Here is a 12,938-nt window from a genome sequence, read left to right as displayed (position 1 = left end):
GATTTGTAGGTTTCTTTGTGCATAAGCTTGAGGGTTGTGTATACTTGCATACTTATTCGAGGCACAGAGGCAGAGGGGGCTCACAGAAGTAAATCTGAGCAAACACTGGAGGGAACTTTGTGTTCTCATAGAAAATAGCTTTAAAAAAAGGGATTCTATTTGAGAAAATGCTTGAATGTGCCAAACTGATAACAACATGATGGCATGAAAATTTTTTGGTGCACCAGTCAAAATTTTTTACTGTGAAAAGCTAAGATGACCTGATTTCGATGAGGCATACAGTTAAAGATGACACATTTCTTTAATATTTCAAGCAAGATTACTTTATTTCCATCTTTTACAGTTTCAAAAAAACAAAAAAGGAAAAGGGCCCGAAACAAAAGTTTGAGCACCCTGCATGGTCAATACTAAGTAACACCCCCTTTGGCGAGTATCACAGCTTGTAAACTCTTTTTGTAGCAAGCTAAGATTTTTTCAATTCTTGTTTGGGGAATTTTAAGGCATAATTCTTACAAGAGGTTTCTAGTTCTGTGAGATTCTTGGGCCGTCTTGCATGCTCTTTTGATGTCTATACAGATATTTTCGATTTTGTTTCGGTCAGGGGACTGTGAGGGCCATGTCAAAACCCTCAGCTTGCACCTCTTTGTTTTGTTGATTGTGGATTTTGAGGTGTGTTTAGGATCATTATCCTGTTTTAGAAGCCATCCTCTTTTCATCTTTAGCTTTTTTTGCAAATGGTGTGATGTTTGCTTCCAGAATTTTTTTCATTTTTCCCACTGAAATGTTCCCGTGCCACTGGCTGCAACACAAGCCCAAAGCATGATCGATCCATTCCCGAGCTTAACAGTTGGAGAGGTGCTCGTTTCATGAAATTGTGCAACCTTTTTTCTCTAAACATACCTTTGCTTATTGCTGCCAGAAAGTTGTTTTTTGACTTCACAGTCCACAGGACTTGTTTCCAAAATGCATCAGGCTTGTTTAGATGTTCCTTTGCAAACTTCTGGTGCGGAATTTGTGGGATGAGGATGCAGAAAACGTTTTCTTCTGATGACTCTTCTGTGAAGGTCATATTTGTGCAGGTGGCACTGCACAGTAGGGCAGTGCATCACCACTCCAGAGTCTTCTAAGTCTTCCTGAAGGTCTTTTGCAGTCAAATTGGGGTTTTGATTTGCCTTTCTAGCAAAATTACCTCCTGGAAAGTTTTATTTGTCTTCCATTGTTCCTGTCAAGGGCCATTCCTTCATTACATTACAAACTGAGGAAATGGCTACCTGAAAACGCTTTTCTATTTTCTTATAGCCTTTTCCTGCTTTGTGGGCATCAATTATTATAATTTTCAGAAAGCTAGGCAGTTGCTTAGAGGAACCCATAGCTGCTGATTTTTGGGACAAGGTTAGGAGAGTATTTATAAAGCTTTGAAATTTGATCCCTTGGCCTTTCCTAATGATGGTTGTGAACAAGCCATAGCCCTAACAAGGTAATAAAGTTTTCAGATCTTTTGCTGTGGCACTCCAAATTGTGAGGAGGTGCATCCTGTTGGCTTTAATTAACTAGAACTAGAACTAGAACTTGATTGGAATCAACCTGTGGCAGATTGAATTGATTGGACATAGTTTAGAAAGGCACACATCTGTGTATGTAATGTCCCAAAGTTCACAATGCATGTCAGGACAGAAACCAAGCCATGAACACCATGGAACTCTCTGAAGACCTCTACGATAAAACCATGGCAAGGCATAGATCAGGGCAAGGGTATAAAACTATTTATAAAGCTTTGAGTGTTTCCAGGAGCACAGTGGGCAGTGTGAAATGGAAGTTTCTGAAGTTTGGAACCACCAGGTCTTCCTAAAGTTGGCTGTCCGAACAAACAGAGTAGCCGCACAAGAAGTGCCTTGGTAAGGGAGGTGACGAAGACAGAGTGACGGTTTGGTTTTGGTCACTACAGAGCTTCAGAAGTCTTCTGCAGAGATGGGAGAGCCTGTCGGAAGGACAACCATCTCAGCAGCACCTCATCAATCAGGCCTTTATGGTCACTTCTGGTTTCAGAAGTCACTTTGATTAAAAAGTAGGTGATAGCCCAGCTTGTAGTTGGCCAAATACCATTTTAAGGAGAATATGAGGAAAGAGACTGTCGATTTTGATGAGAGAAAAAATTGAACCCTTTGGCCAGAATTCGTGTCCTTCCATCCTGAGGTTTCTTCCATTTTATTCCCCATTAAATAAATTGTTTGGTAAGTAATGTTGGATGTCTTCATGACATGAATAAAAGTTTGATTGGGAGAATGCGACTCCTGAAACTAATGTGAACTGTGACCTAGTCAGCTAGATCATTTTACTAGAGGACAAATATCACTGTGATGGATTTGTTGGAAATACATAAACACAGCCTACTCGTGATTGACTGGTGGTGTTGCAGAGTAGAGCTTCTTCTCTCACAAACGGTCTTTGGTTGAGTACAGACACCGTCTTGCAGAGAGCACATAACCCAAGAGACAAGTTTAATTTTGCCTGTTAATTAAAATTACTAATAATTCCTTGAAATTACTCAAGGAATTACCGTCAATTAGCAAGAGCTGAAATGATCTGCTTCCGCTGGTTTTTGTAATACTTTTTTGTTTTTATAATGTTTGCACTGCCAACTCTGGACAGCTCATTCAACCTTAAATTATAGACTCATCCTTATCTTTTATTAGACTTCTCTTTTTCTTGCGGTACCTTTCCCTCCATGGGTGGAAACTTGAATTATGAATCTATCTTAACTCGTCTGTCAGTTTTCTGCTTTGTCCATTACTCCTTCCACTACACTTTAAGTGTTTGTGCCATTTTATTTGGCATTTTGCACCACTTGTTGATAACACAAATTTTTACTTTCTCCATCTTGCCTTTCTTTCTGTTCTTTGGTTATAAATTACACTTGGACTGACTCTTCTTATCCTCTTTTCTTTGGCCAAGTTGGTCTTTATAATTGCCATGAAGAACAACACAAAAAAAGAACAGCTTTACTAATCAAGTCAAAAGAATGAAAAAAATAAATAAATAGAATTACACTCAGGCATTGCCATATTCATTCTCATGCTCCGTATTATCCTTATTATCGTAATTTAGAAGAAAGCAAGAGTCTACAGCCATGCAAGCCACTCTGTGAGGCTACACTGCGGCGCAGTGCTGGTTTGAGCTAAATGCTAATGTGCCAACCCATGCCAACCCATGTCAACATGTTCACAATGACAATACTAACATGCGGATTAGTAATGTGTCAGTCACAAACGAGTCGGCTCTGTGTGTTGGCCCCTTTACATGAACAATAGGAGCTGGCTCCCGTTTGAGAGGCAATTTTTTTTTTTTTTTTTTTTTTTAATTAATACATGACAGCATAATAGGATGATCACTGCTCGGCCACAAGCACTCCATGCATTGACTGAATGTTCATTTCAATCAGTCTTTTGTGATGACAGACAAGGATCATACCATCAGGTTGGGGCAGTGATATAAGTGGTTTATGGCATACATGCTAATCATAGGTCAAAACATTGCTAAATTTGGTTGAACTGGGTATGGTACTAAGTACTATGGTACTTGTTGAGTTGTTTGCGAGCCAAAAGAGCTAACTTTTATTGGTAAGCTGAGCCAAATGATCTGGTTCACTAAGAAGAGTCGGAATTCCCATCACAAATGCGGATATGAAGCAGGTATAATGTTTACCATGTTCACCATTTCAATTTAGCGTGCTAACATTTCCTAATTAGCACTAAAGAGAAACTACAGCTGAGGCTGATTGAAATGTCATTAGTCTGGCAGGTATTTGGTCATAAACCAATTCTGGACACATTTAAATGTTGACCTGATGATAGCACAAGAGGAAAGTCACAGGATCACCAAAGCTATTACAATTCATCCTTAGGGGAATATGAATGTCTGAACCACATTTCATCCCAATCCGTTCAGTAGTTGTTGGGACATTTTACATAAATCCACAAATGTCAACCTCAGTGTGGTGCTAGAGGCCAAGTCTAGAGGCTAGTGTCCAGTACACCCTATTATATATGTAAAAGTGGATTAGTTTCAATTTAGCATTTCTTATTGCATTGAGGAGCATCTGCTTAACCACAGCCTCTCTTCATCACCACATAAGACCATCATCTCTCTAGTTAGCTTGCTAATAAGATAACAATAGATTGAACTTGGAGCATGTGGCCCATTACAGTTGCTGTTAATTTATGAGCTAATATGAACATGCTGTGGGGTCTAGAACTTTGAGCACCAGCTTTAGACAGTCCTGAAGTTGTATGTATTGCCAGAAGTCATTATCTTTCTAATGTAATTGTTTCAAAGTATTAACACTTTTTAAAACTCCTTGTAGACATCAAACATTTACGATGCCTTTAAGCTACTAATCCTTCCAATAAACCCATAAAGGCTCTTCTGTCATAATTTTCATGTGGTACCACAGTGAAGCCACTGTAATAAAAAGGAAGAGGACTTTTGTTTCTTATGTATAGCATTCTTAATATAAGTGTTGTTTGTGAAAGAAATAATTGCTAAACTAAAGGAATAGTTTGTCATTTTTGGAAGTAAACAAATGTGCTTATTCTTTTTCTTGCCAAGAGATGTTTATTGATATCACTCACGTGTCTGTACAGTAAATATGTAGCAGGAGTCAGCAGACGTTTATCTTAGCTTAGCATAAAGACTAGACTGGCTCTGTCCAAAGGTAACCAAATCCATCAACTAGCACCTTAAATATATATTATTAAATATTTGTTATATGTATGTCATTTGTTTCATTCCTAAAATAGCTGAAGGGCAAAAATTACAATTTTCCATACAGGGGCTTATGAGCCTGACTGTTTCTTGGCAAGGACCATTTGCCAGACAACCAGTGGAAAGATAGGATTTTACTGTTTCCAGTCTCTGTGCTAGCTAAGCTAACAGGCTGCTGGCTCAAGCTACATATTTACTGTACAGACATGAGAGTGTCATCTAACTCTCAGCATGAAAGTGAAGTCGAGTATTTTCCAAAATGTTAAACAAGTCCTTTACCTTAATAATCAAAAGCTTCAAATGTATATTTCATTCATGTTAACCATATAGGCTTCCTGCAGGATCTTCAGATCAGGAAGCTGCAGTCTAATGCTTCTTTCTCTTTCAGGTGTTGCTGTTGTTGTGTATTGCAGACTGGATGGTGCACTCAATGTGGCAGAGCGGCAAAGACCCAGACAGTTTTTCCATCCCTTACCTGACTGCTCTCGGTGACCTGTTGGGCACCGCCCTGCTGGCTCTCAGCTTCCACTTCCTGTGGCTCATAGGAGACCAGGACAGCGACGTGGGTGACTGAGGCAATGGCAGCGTGATGGGAACCCTGTTGTCTGCCAGCCGACTTCTCATGCCTTTAAGCCTTGTGGGAATGTGGGTGCCTTTTGTCACTGGTCAGCACATTCCTCTGCTACTGGAGGAAACTTCACTTAAACCAAATGATGGTTTACAAACAATTTTCTGCTCCTGGCTTTTTTCTAAACACAAAATACATTATATTTCATAAATATAGACTTTTCTCAGTAGTGATTCTGTTCTTTGTCATTTGCACCAAAGCACTTGCATATTATATTGCTGGTTTTGTTAAGAGGAGCAGGTAAACACAAGCCACCACCCACAATGCTGAGGAAACCCGGCTTCTGTTGGCAAAGTGTTTATTCTCCCACTGAGCATCAGTCAGAGGTCTTCACCTAAAAAATCTCTTTGCTGGAATATATTTTGGAGATTTACCACCCACCGTGTCACATTTGTTTGTGTATTACTGCTTTGCATCATTTAGTCAGTGGAGGGACACAGAGACAGGCCAAGAGAAGTGAAGCCTGTTGTTGTTTTGTTTCAGATTAACTCTTGAACACATTTTGATGTATATTTTTTTCCCTCTTTTCTAACTTGCCTCCTGTTTTTTCAACCTTTTTGGCTCTACCAGCAGGTAAATGAAGTCCAATCTCGAGGAGCAGCACTGTACCTATGTTTATTCTGAATTAATAGAAGTCGGATGATTTCATTCCAACATTCAATCTAGTGAATGATGTTTACATTGGAACGGGCACAAAATAAAATAATTTTCAAGATAAATAAATTGATAATGTTAAAGGAAAATTTCAAGTTTAAAAGTGTCTTTGCAGCCTGACAGACAACATTGCAAGGTACCAGGTCACAGCCAGTTGTTGAGAATTTGCTAAACCCCTGCCCGGAACAATCACTGTTCAGGGGAGGGGAAGCATAGCGCATGCGGTTTAAACGTTGTGCGTGGGGCTGTAAAAAGAGCCTTACTTGCTATCTAAAGAACTTCGAGGGTGGAGTCTCTTCTCCCCCCTTTCCAAACCCAAAAACACAAGAGCCAAAGCAATGGATTTAACAGTGGCTTTATCTGCTGTAACGTAAGCTGCAAACATTAGATGTCCAGCCAACTAGCTCATCACCTACAGTGGTAATTGAATTGTTACTTCCATGGCCAATGGGCATCATAAACTGACTGCATTAGTCTGTGGGGCTACAGGTGATGTTTAAAAAAAGCCCTGTTGCACATCCACTTTGTAACATTATCACTCTGTGTGGAAGCCGGTCGGGGAAGAATTCATTTGAAAAAGTTTACATTCCAGCAACCCCAGCCACTATCAGAGATAATGTTACGTTTAACAAACATTGTCCACTAATCTGAAGATCCCTTTCTCTTGTAATGTGAAAAGTGAAAACATACAAACTACAATGGCACTCAGTAGGCCGCAAACCCCCGCCAAGGCCAAATATTGATGAAAATTTTGAAAAATTTGAATTCCTATTTGGAATGTTAAGGAAAATGAGAAAAAAACCTGGTTCCACCCATTTAACTGGATCCACACCAAAAGCTAATGTGTTCTTCCCTGGCCCATGACCCATCCCTCCACCGATTTGATGCAAAATCGGTTCAGTACTTTTTGTGAAATCCTGCTGAAAAACAAACAAACCAACCAAAAAACAAACACTGGTGAAAGCATAACCTCTTGATGGAGATAACAAGTACATAGTATAAACAGGGATATAATGAATGACATTTTCCCTTATCATACAGATAACACGTGGACTAACTAGCTCTTCACTGTAATACAAGAACAATGCTGTTTCTACATGGATCATCATCTGTTGATGACACTGTTTGCCTGGGATGTACAGCTTTAGTCTCACTTTTACAGCACAGTATTATCTTTGTAGCCATCAAGTGCACCATCAGTGACTAAGGGGATCAGGGCTTATTGCATGGTCAAGTATTGCTTTGGATCAACCAATTAGCAGAGACGTTTATGTGTAAATTCACAGACATTCATCTTTTCAGCCTCGGCTTCCTGTTATATTTTGTTAATTTTAAAATAATCCTCTGACACTCATGTAAAACAAAGCCTGAAATCCTTTGAATATTATGTCAGCCTCACATGTTCCCTTTCATTAATTCATCCATCTCCTCTGACTGTTGGTTCTGTCTGTTATCCTCAGTTGGGGACCAGCGGGGGTTTGCATACCAATCACATGCTCTTTACATGTATGTGTAGTTTTTGCATGCATGCACACAATTAATTAGCAGTTGTCATGTCAGTACAGTCTAATTTTCTAATCATATCAGACTGATATTATAATGAGTGTAAACATAACCTGATTAAACACCAGATTTCTGACTTTTTTCACAGTATGTTGTGTTTAAAAGGTCAGAGAAAATTGTTCTGGATGAAGCAGCCTGATTGTTAAGTCAATTCCTATATCTCCGGGAGTAATCTTACTTAAAAATAAACTCAAACCACCTTCTTATTCTGATTATTCTACAGCCTATTAAGAGCATATGAACGTGGCCAGTGGCTCTCTTCAACTCCATTATGTGCCTCTTGAGATTCGCTGTTTGACAAGGTATTGCTCTCAGTCATGCCATTAATACAATTTTTTTTTTCTACAATATTGTAATGCAGTGCAACGACTTGATGATCTTTTGTATTCACTTTCAGTTGTACGACAGTGACTATTCTATTTTTGAAGGGTTTCATTCCGTTTTATTTACTGGCATGGAACTACTTATAGATATCATCAAAGTTATCAGATTCTTGGGGCAACATGCATTTGTTCTAAGTGGATATCTCTTCTTTGTTTGCTTTTGTGGCTCATTTGGGCCCATAATGTCAAAATAAATATCCTTCAATTGAAAAGCATGCCTTTTCAAGTTATTTTTTTTTTTAAGGGTTTAACTGACAAGTAGCACATGGGAATATATCAGTAGTCATTACTGTATTAAAAGGGGAAAGACAACTATCACATGAACTCTGAAGGCAGATTTAAGATTAAATATTGAGCAAGGAAGGAAAAGCAGGAACAGTAAAAATCTTCATTCTTCTCCATTTGCCTTAAGTAAGCCAGTTGTCTACGATCTAATATGATCTACGTTCTCAGATGGTCTCCATGACAACACGACCAGGCAATGCTCGTCTGTTTCTCCTAACATCAGTGTTTCGAAAAATGCATTTCTGCACAGATGTCACACATACACCCCCTCCGGCAGATATAGCAGCTCAGGTTTCTTTGTAAAAGCTGGTGCTGACGTTACCAGGAAGAAAATTATAACCTGGTGGAAGTTCCAAATGGATTGCTCTCACAAAAAGTGAGATAAAGGTACTGGATGTAAACCAGTTGGTTGTATCATTAACAGGTCCATAGCTTTTATTAAGGAGACTGAGGTTATGTCCTCAGTATTTTTTGTAGGACTGTGGAGTTGTCAGCAACCTGGGGGCAATTTATATTCTACAACTAAAGATTTACAAATGTTGGATATGTAAGCTGATACCAACATGTTTAGGATTTCTATACTTAAATTTGATTGATTAATTTTTGTTGCTTAAATGTAATCAAAGAATAGGCCTAGGGCGTCCTGATAGTCGAACGGTTAAGGCACATACAAGTTGCAATGTCTCTGATTTGATTCCAGCTGGAGACCTTTGTTGAATGTCTGCCTCTGTATTATCCTATGCCTATCCACAGGCAAAAATTTAACAAAAACAAAGCTTACAAGGAAAGAAAAGGACTGTGTATCGATAAAAATGGCTATATGAAACCTAAGATTGGCCATTGTAGGTTTTCAGAAATATTTTTTAAAAATTCTGAATGCAGTGCTTCATTTCATTTCATTCATCAGGATCCCCATTAGTTTTTAGATGCGCAGCTTTACCTTAACAATATAGAGTCTATGTGTTTTGGTGCTGGTGTCGGTGTTTACTGTGAAATTGCCTGGAGACTGCCTGAGAAGGTAGGTATTCCAGGGAAGCTGGTATCCCTCATTGGGAGCTTCCATGAGGGCTTGGAGGCCAAAGTCTCAATGATTCGAGAGAAAACAGAGCTCTCCAGCATCAAAACCAGCTTTAGATAAGGATGTATTCTTGCTCCCTCAGTGTTCATTTTCCTGTTCACCCATATAGTTAAACAAGCCCTGGAAGGAATCTGTGATGTGATTGTGCTCAAGTACTGCTTTGACAGGGATTTGTACAACCTCACGAGACTGAAATTACGCCATGCTCTGCTGACTTTAATACTGGATTTTCTCTATGCTGATGATGCTGGTTTCAGCACTCACCTCTACTCAGAATCCCAGCAGATAGCCACTGCTCATACATGCACAAGGTGGGGCCTCTTCATCAGCAAGGAGAAGACTGAAGTCATCCACCAACCACCTGGAAGTGCACCCCAGGCATCCTACGACAAGGCACCCAGCTGAAGTCAGTGCAGACCTTTGTCTACCTTGGTGGCACAGTCTCTAGCAACACCAGCCTGGAAGCAGAAGTGCAGTGTAGGATTGCATTGGCATCATTTACATTCCACTCTTTCCATGGCAGGCTATGGAAATGGTCTGGCACTTTGTTGGCTCAGAAAATGTGTGCTGCATGTTTAATGACAGACTGGCAAGCAGATCCTGTTTGGAAAGCTTTCCAGTGGGAAACACCACAGATCACAGAAAACTGGTACATGCTGACCCTAAACATAGTATCCTGGAGACCTGTTTTCCACTAAGGGGCACTAGAGTCAGAGGAGACAGAGACAGCTTGGGCATAGTGTATAGATTCCCTTTTTAAATTAAGGAACTATCTGATTAAAGAGAAATTTGATATGAAGTCCCCCCTTATTCAATTTCTATGATAAGCAAGGAATTACCTTTGAAACGCACTGAGAGTTAGAATGTGACCAGCAATGTAAAAAAAAAAGGGCTAAAAGTTGGAAATTTAAAAATTCACCTGGAAGGTTCATCGCAATTTGCTGAAAAGTTTACAAAGAAAAAGTGAGGGGTGGGACAGGAAGTGTACGCTTTACCTGCTCTAGATAAATAATAAAGAAGATCCTTATCACTGTAGTTTCTAGAATCCCTCTTTTCTGTCTCTTGCCTGCAAAATTACAGATAAAATAAAAAAAATGAAGTGCTGTCTATTACAAGTCATGTAACTTGTTGGAGAAAGTCATAGTTGCTTATTTACACTCTTTGCTAAGAAGCAAGCAAGCTTGCAAGCATTGACAGTGTAGATATATTGTGGGATTTGTTTGCTTCCAGTGGGTTTTCACGGTAAGAATCTGACCAAGCATTCAATACCAACTTTTAATACTTGACACTTTTGCTTGACAATTAAAGCTTTTACTACTAAAAACACTCTTTTGTTGGTGCTATGTGCATGTATTCAAGTTGTACATGGTCTCTGAAGCTCTCAAAAATGATATTAGTTTATTTAATTCACAGAAGTTAATATCTTGTGCACACTAGGCTAAAAAATATATAATCTTTCAGGACTTTGTGGTCTCCATGAATAATTAAACATACAGAACTAAAAAATGACTACTTCTCCATCATCTATTAGTATTTCTCCAGCAGAGTAGTTTTACTGGCAGTGTGTTAAAACATCATTCAGGCCTTCCCAACAAAAAAATAAAAATGATAAAAATAAATAAATATGACTTAACAGTTAACTGTAAATAAATAAATTGTAAAAATCCAAGTAATTAAAAAAATATCGGTGTGGTGCATTGGAGGGACTTAAACTTTCAGTATTCCTGAAATCTTGGCTTCAGGCCTACAGTATATTTTTTTTCCTGTTTTCCTGTTTGGATAATAAGCACAACTGCTGCCATTTTAGTTGAGGACTGATTGGTCTGATAAAGTGAATTGTCTCTCTGTAGCTGTAACACCATTGAACATCAAAGTTTCTTCAGATGTAGCCTCAGAATCGATTCAATGTAGCAGATGAGCTACTGTACCTCCATGAGCTGTTAAAGAAACTTGAACAAACTGATAAAAGCACAGACACGTATCTGCTATTGTGTGAAGCTAACATGGCAACATTCAAATAAGATACACCTTAAAAGGTGAATGTCACAAGGTGTGTCTTTCTTAGGAACAGAAAGAGGCAGTTATAGGATCAAAAGGAAAGAGGGTACCTTTTACTTAAGAGTCCTGGGTTATATACTTGATGGATTTCCTGTATATCTTTGAATGCCGTGAGGAGCATTCCTACACACAACTTTTCAGCATGGTCAAATGGATTTTCTTACCTCTGATCAAGAAGGTAAGAATGATCAAGAACAAAGACAGCAGATATAGATTATTCATGCTTATAGATTTTCTTACTGGCTGAGAGAATTACTTGTGCTCTTTGTATCAAATAACATCTAAAATACCTCAATATCAGAGAGCTGAAGAACACATGCCAGGCTCGCATCAGGCTGCACTTTTTTATTATTGAAGGGGGAAGCTTTGATAAAAATATTTCATTAGATGTGTGACCATGTGTTGTGTTTAACAACACACCTGTCTTTGAGTCTAGAAAGTTCATCTTTTAACAAGTTCAATGGGACGCACTGCTAGCTTAATAAATCGAGGTACATACACTCTCCTTGGTCTGTCAGCTCAGCAGTAGTGACCCAGAAAGGACCAGCATGCCTGTGAAACCTAACCCCACTCTGTCAGTCATTCAGCCACCCTAGGCGCTATTAGCTGTATGTTAATATGGAGCCTCCAGACAGAGGGGCCTCTGGGAGGTCTGGCAGTAGCTACAAGCCAGCTTGGGAATCCCCCAGCAGCTCACAAGGTTTTCAGGAAAACAATAGATGCTTCATGTACAATGTAATTGGAAACAGATTTCTCCAGTGGACTGTTGATCTTACCAGTCAAGCCAATGTGCTCAGAACAGTCAAACAGTGTGCCACATTGAAAACAGGGACGTTAAAATGCACTATGAAGCAAAAGATCAAAAGGTTTGTGGGGTGACGCCGACAACAATCAAGTCGTTACATTGTATAATATGGTTTTTATCAATGTATCGTGCATTTCACATGACATAATCACCTCTACACCACTGCTGCCATAGTAGGCACTCAGCTCTAAGGCCTCAGTATGCAAAGTGCTTGTGGGATCATCTGACAACATCTGAAACTTCCTTTTGGACAGGAGAATCTGGTGGAGGGAGGTGGGGGGTTGGGGGGATGGGGGTTTGTAGTTCATTGTGTACAATGAAGTGCAACCCTATGAATTCCTTCAAGAGTAGACTGTGTACTATCCCTGTTTCTGTAATTCATTGCATTGAAGCTACGAAGACATGCAAAAGACAGGTTTTGGAGAGTAATCAGGGAGGCGGTGTGATGTAGTCTTGAGGAGTCTATAATGACAGGCTTTTCACACCATTTTAAAGTGTGGTCATTTGGAGCAGGTATAAACATTTTCAAATACCTTTACACATGGTCGGGGAATACAGTGTACAAGCTAGCAGATTTGAAGCATGCTAATGCCAGGCGACCAGAGCTGACTTTAAATATGTCTTAAATCAGTGGTTCTTGTACCTTTTCTGCCAGGTCTTCCTTTTCTTTGTAGTGGATAGTACACTCTGAATGTAAATTTGCATTCATTGAAAACTGGGAAC

General features: G+C 39.3%; 1 protein-coding gene across 2 annotated transcripts in view; it reads left to right on the top strand.

Annotated features, from left to right (window-relative positions):
- The window catches only part of slc41a2b (solute carrier family 41 member 2b), a 52,433-nt gene extending 44,260 nt beyond the window's left edge, over positions 1-8,173 (top strand). For both annotated transcript variants that reach the window (XM_040144838.1, XM_040144821.1), the window contains one exon: positions 5,150-8,173. In XM_040144838.1, coding sequence (XP_040000772.1) covers positions 5,150-5,335 — 186 coding nt within the window. In that variant the 3' untranslated portion in view covers positions 5,336-8,173. The remainder of the gene's footprint in view (positions 1-5,149) is intronic.
- Positions 8,174-12,938: the final 4,765 nt, after the last annotated feature.

The sequence above is a fragment of the Xiphias gladius genome, chromosome 2, assembly GCF_016859285.1.
Source record: "Xiphias gladius isolate SHS-SW01 ecotype Sanya breed wild chromosome 2, ASM1685928v1, whole genome shotgun sequence".
Taxonomy (NCBI): domain Eukaryota; kingdom Metazoa; phylum Chordata; class Actinopteri; order Istiophoriformes; family Xiphiidae; genus Xiphias; species Xiphias gladius.
Note: the sequence above shows the minus strand (reverse complement) of the source record. Positions and strands in the feature narration are given on the sequence as shown.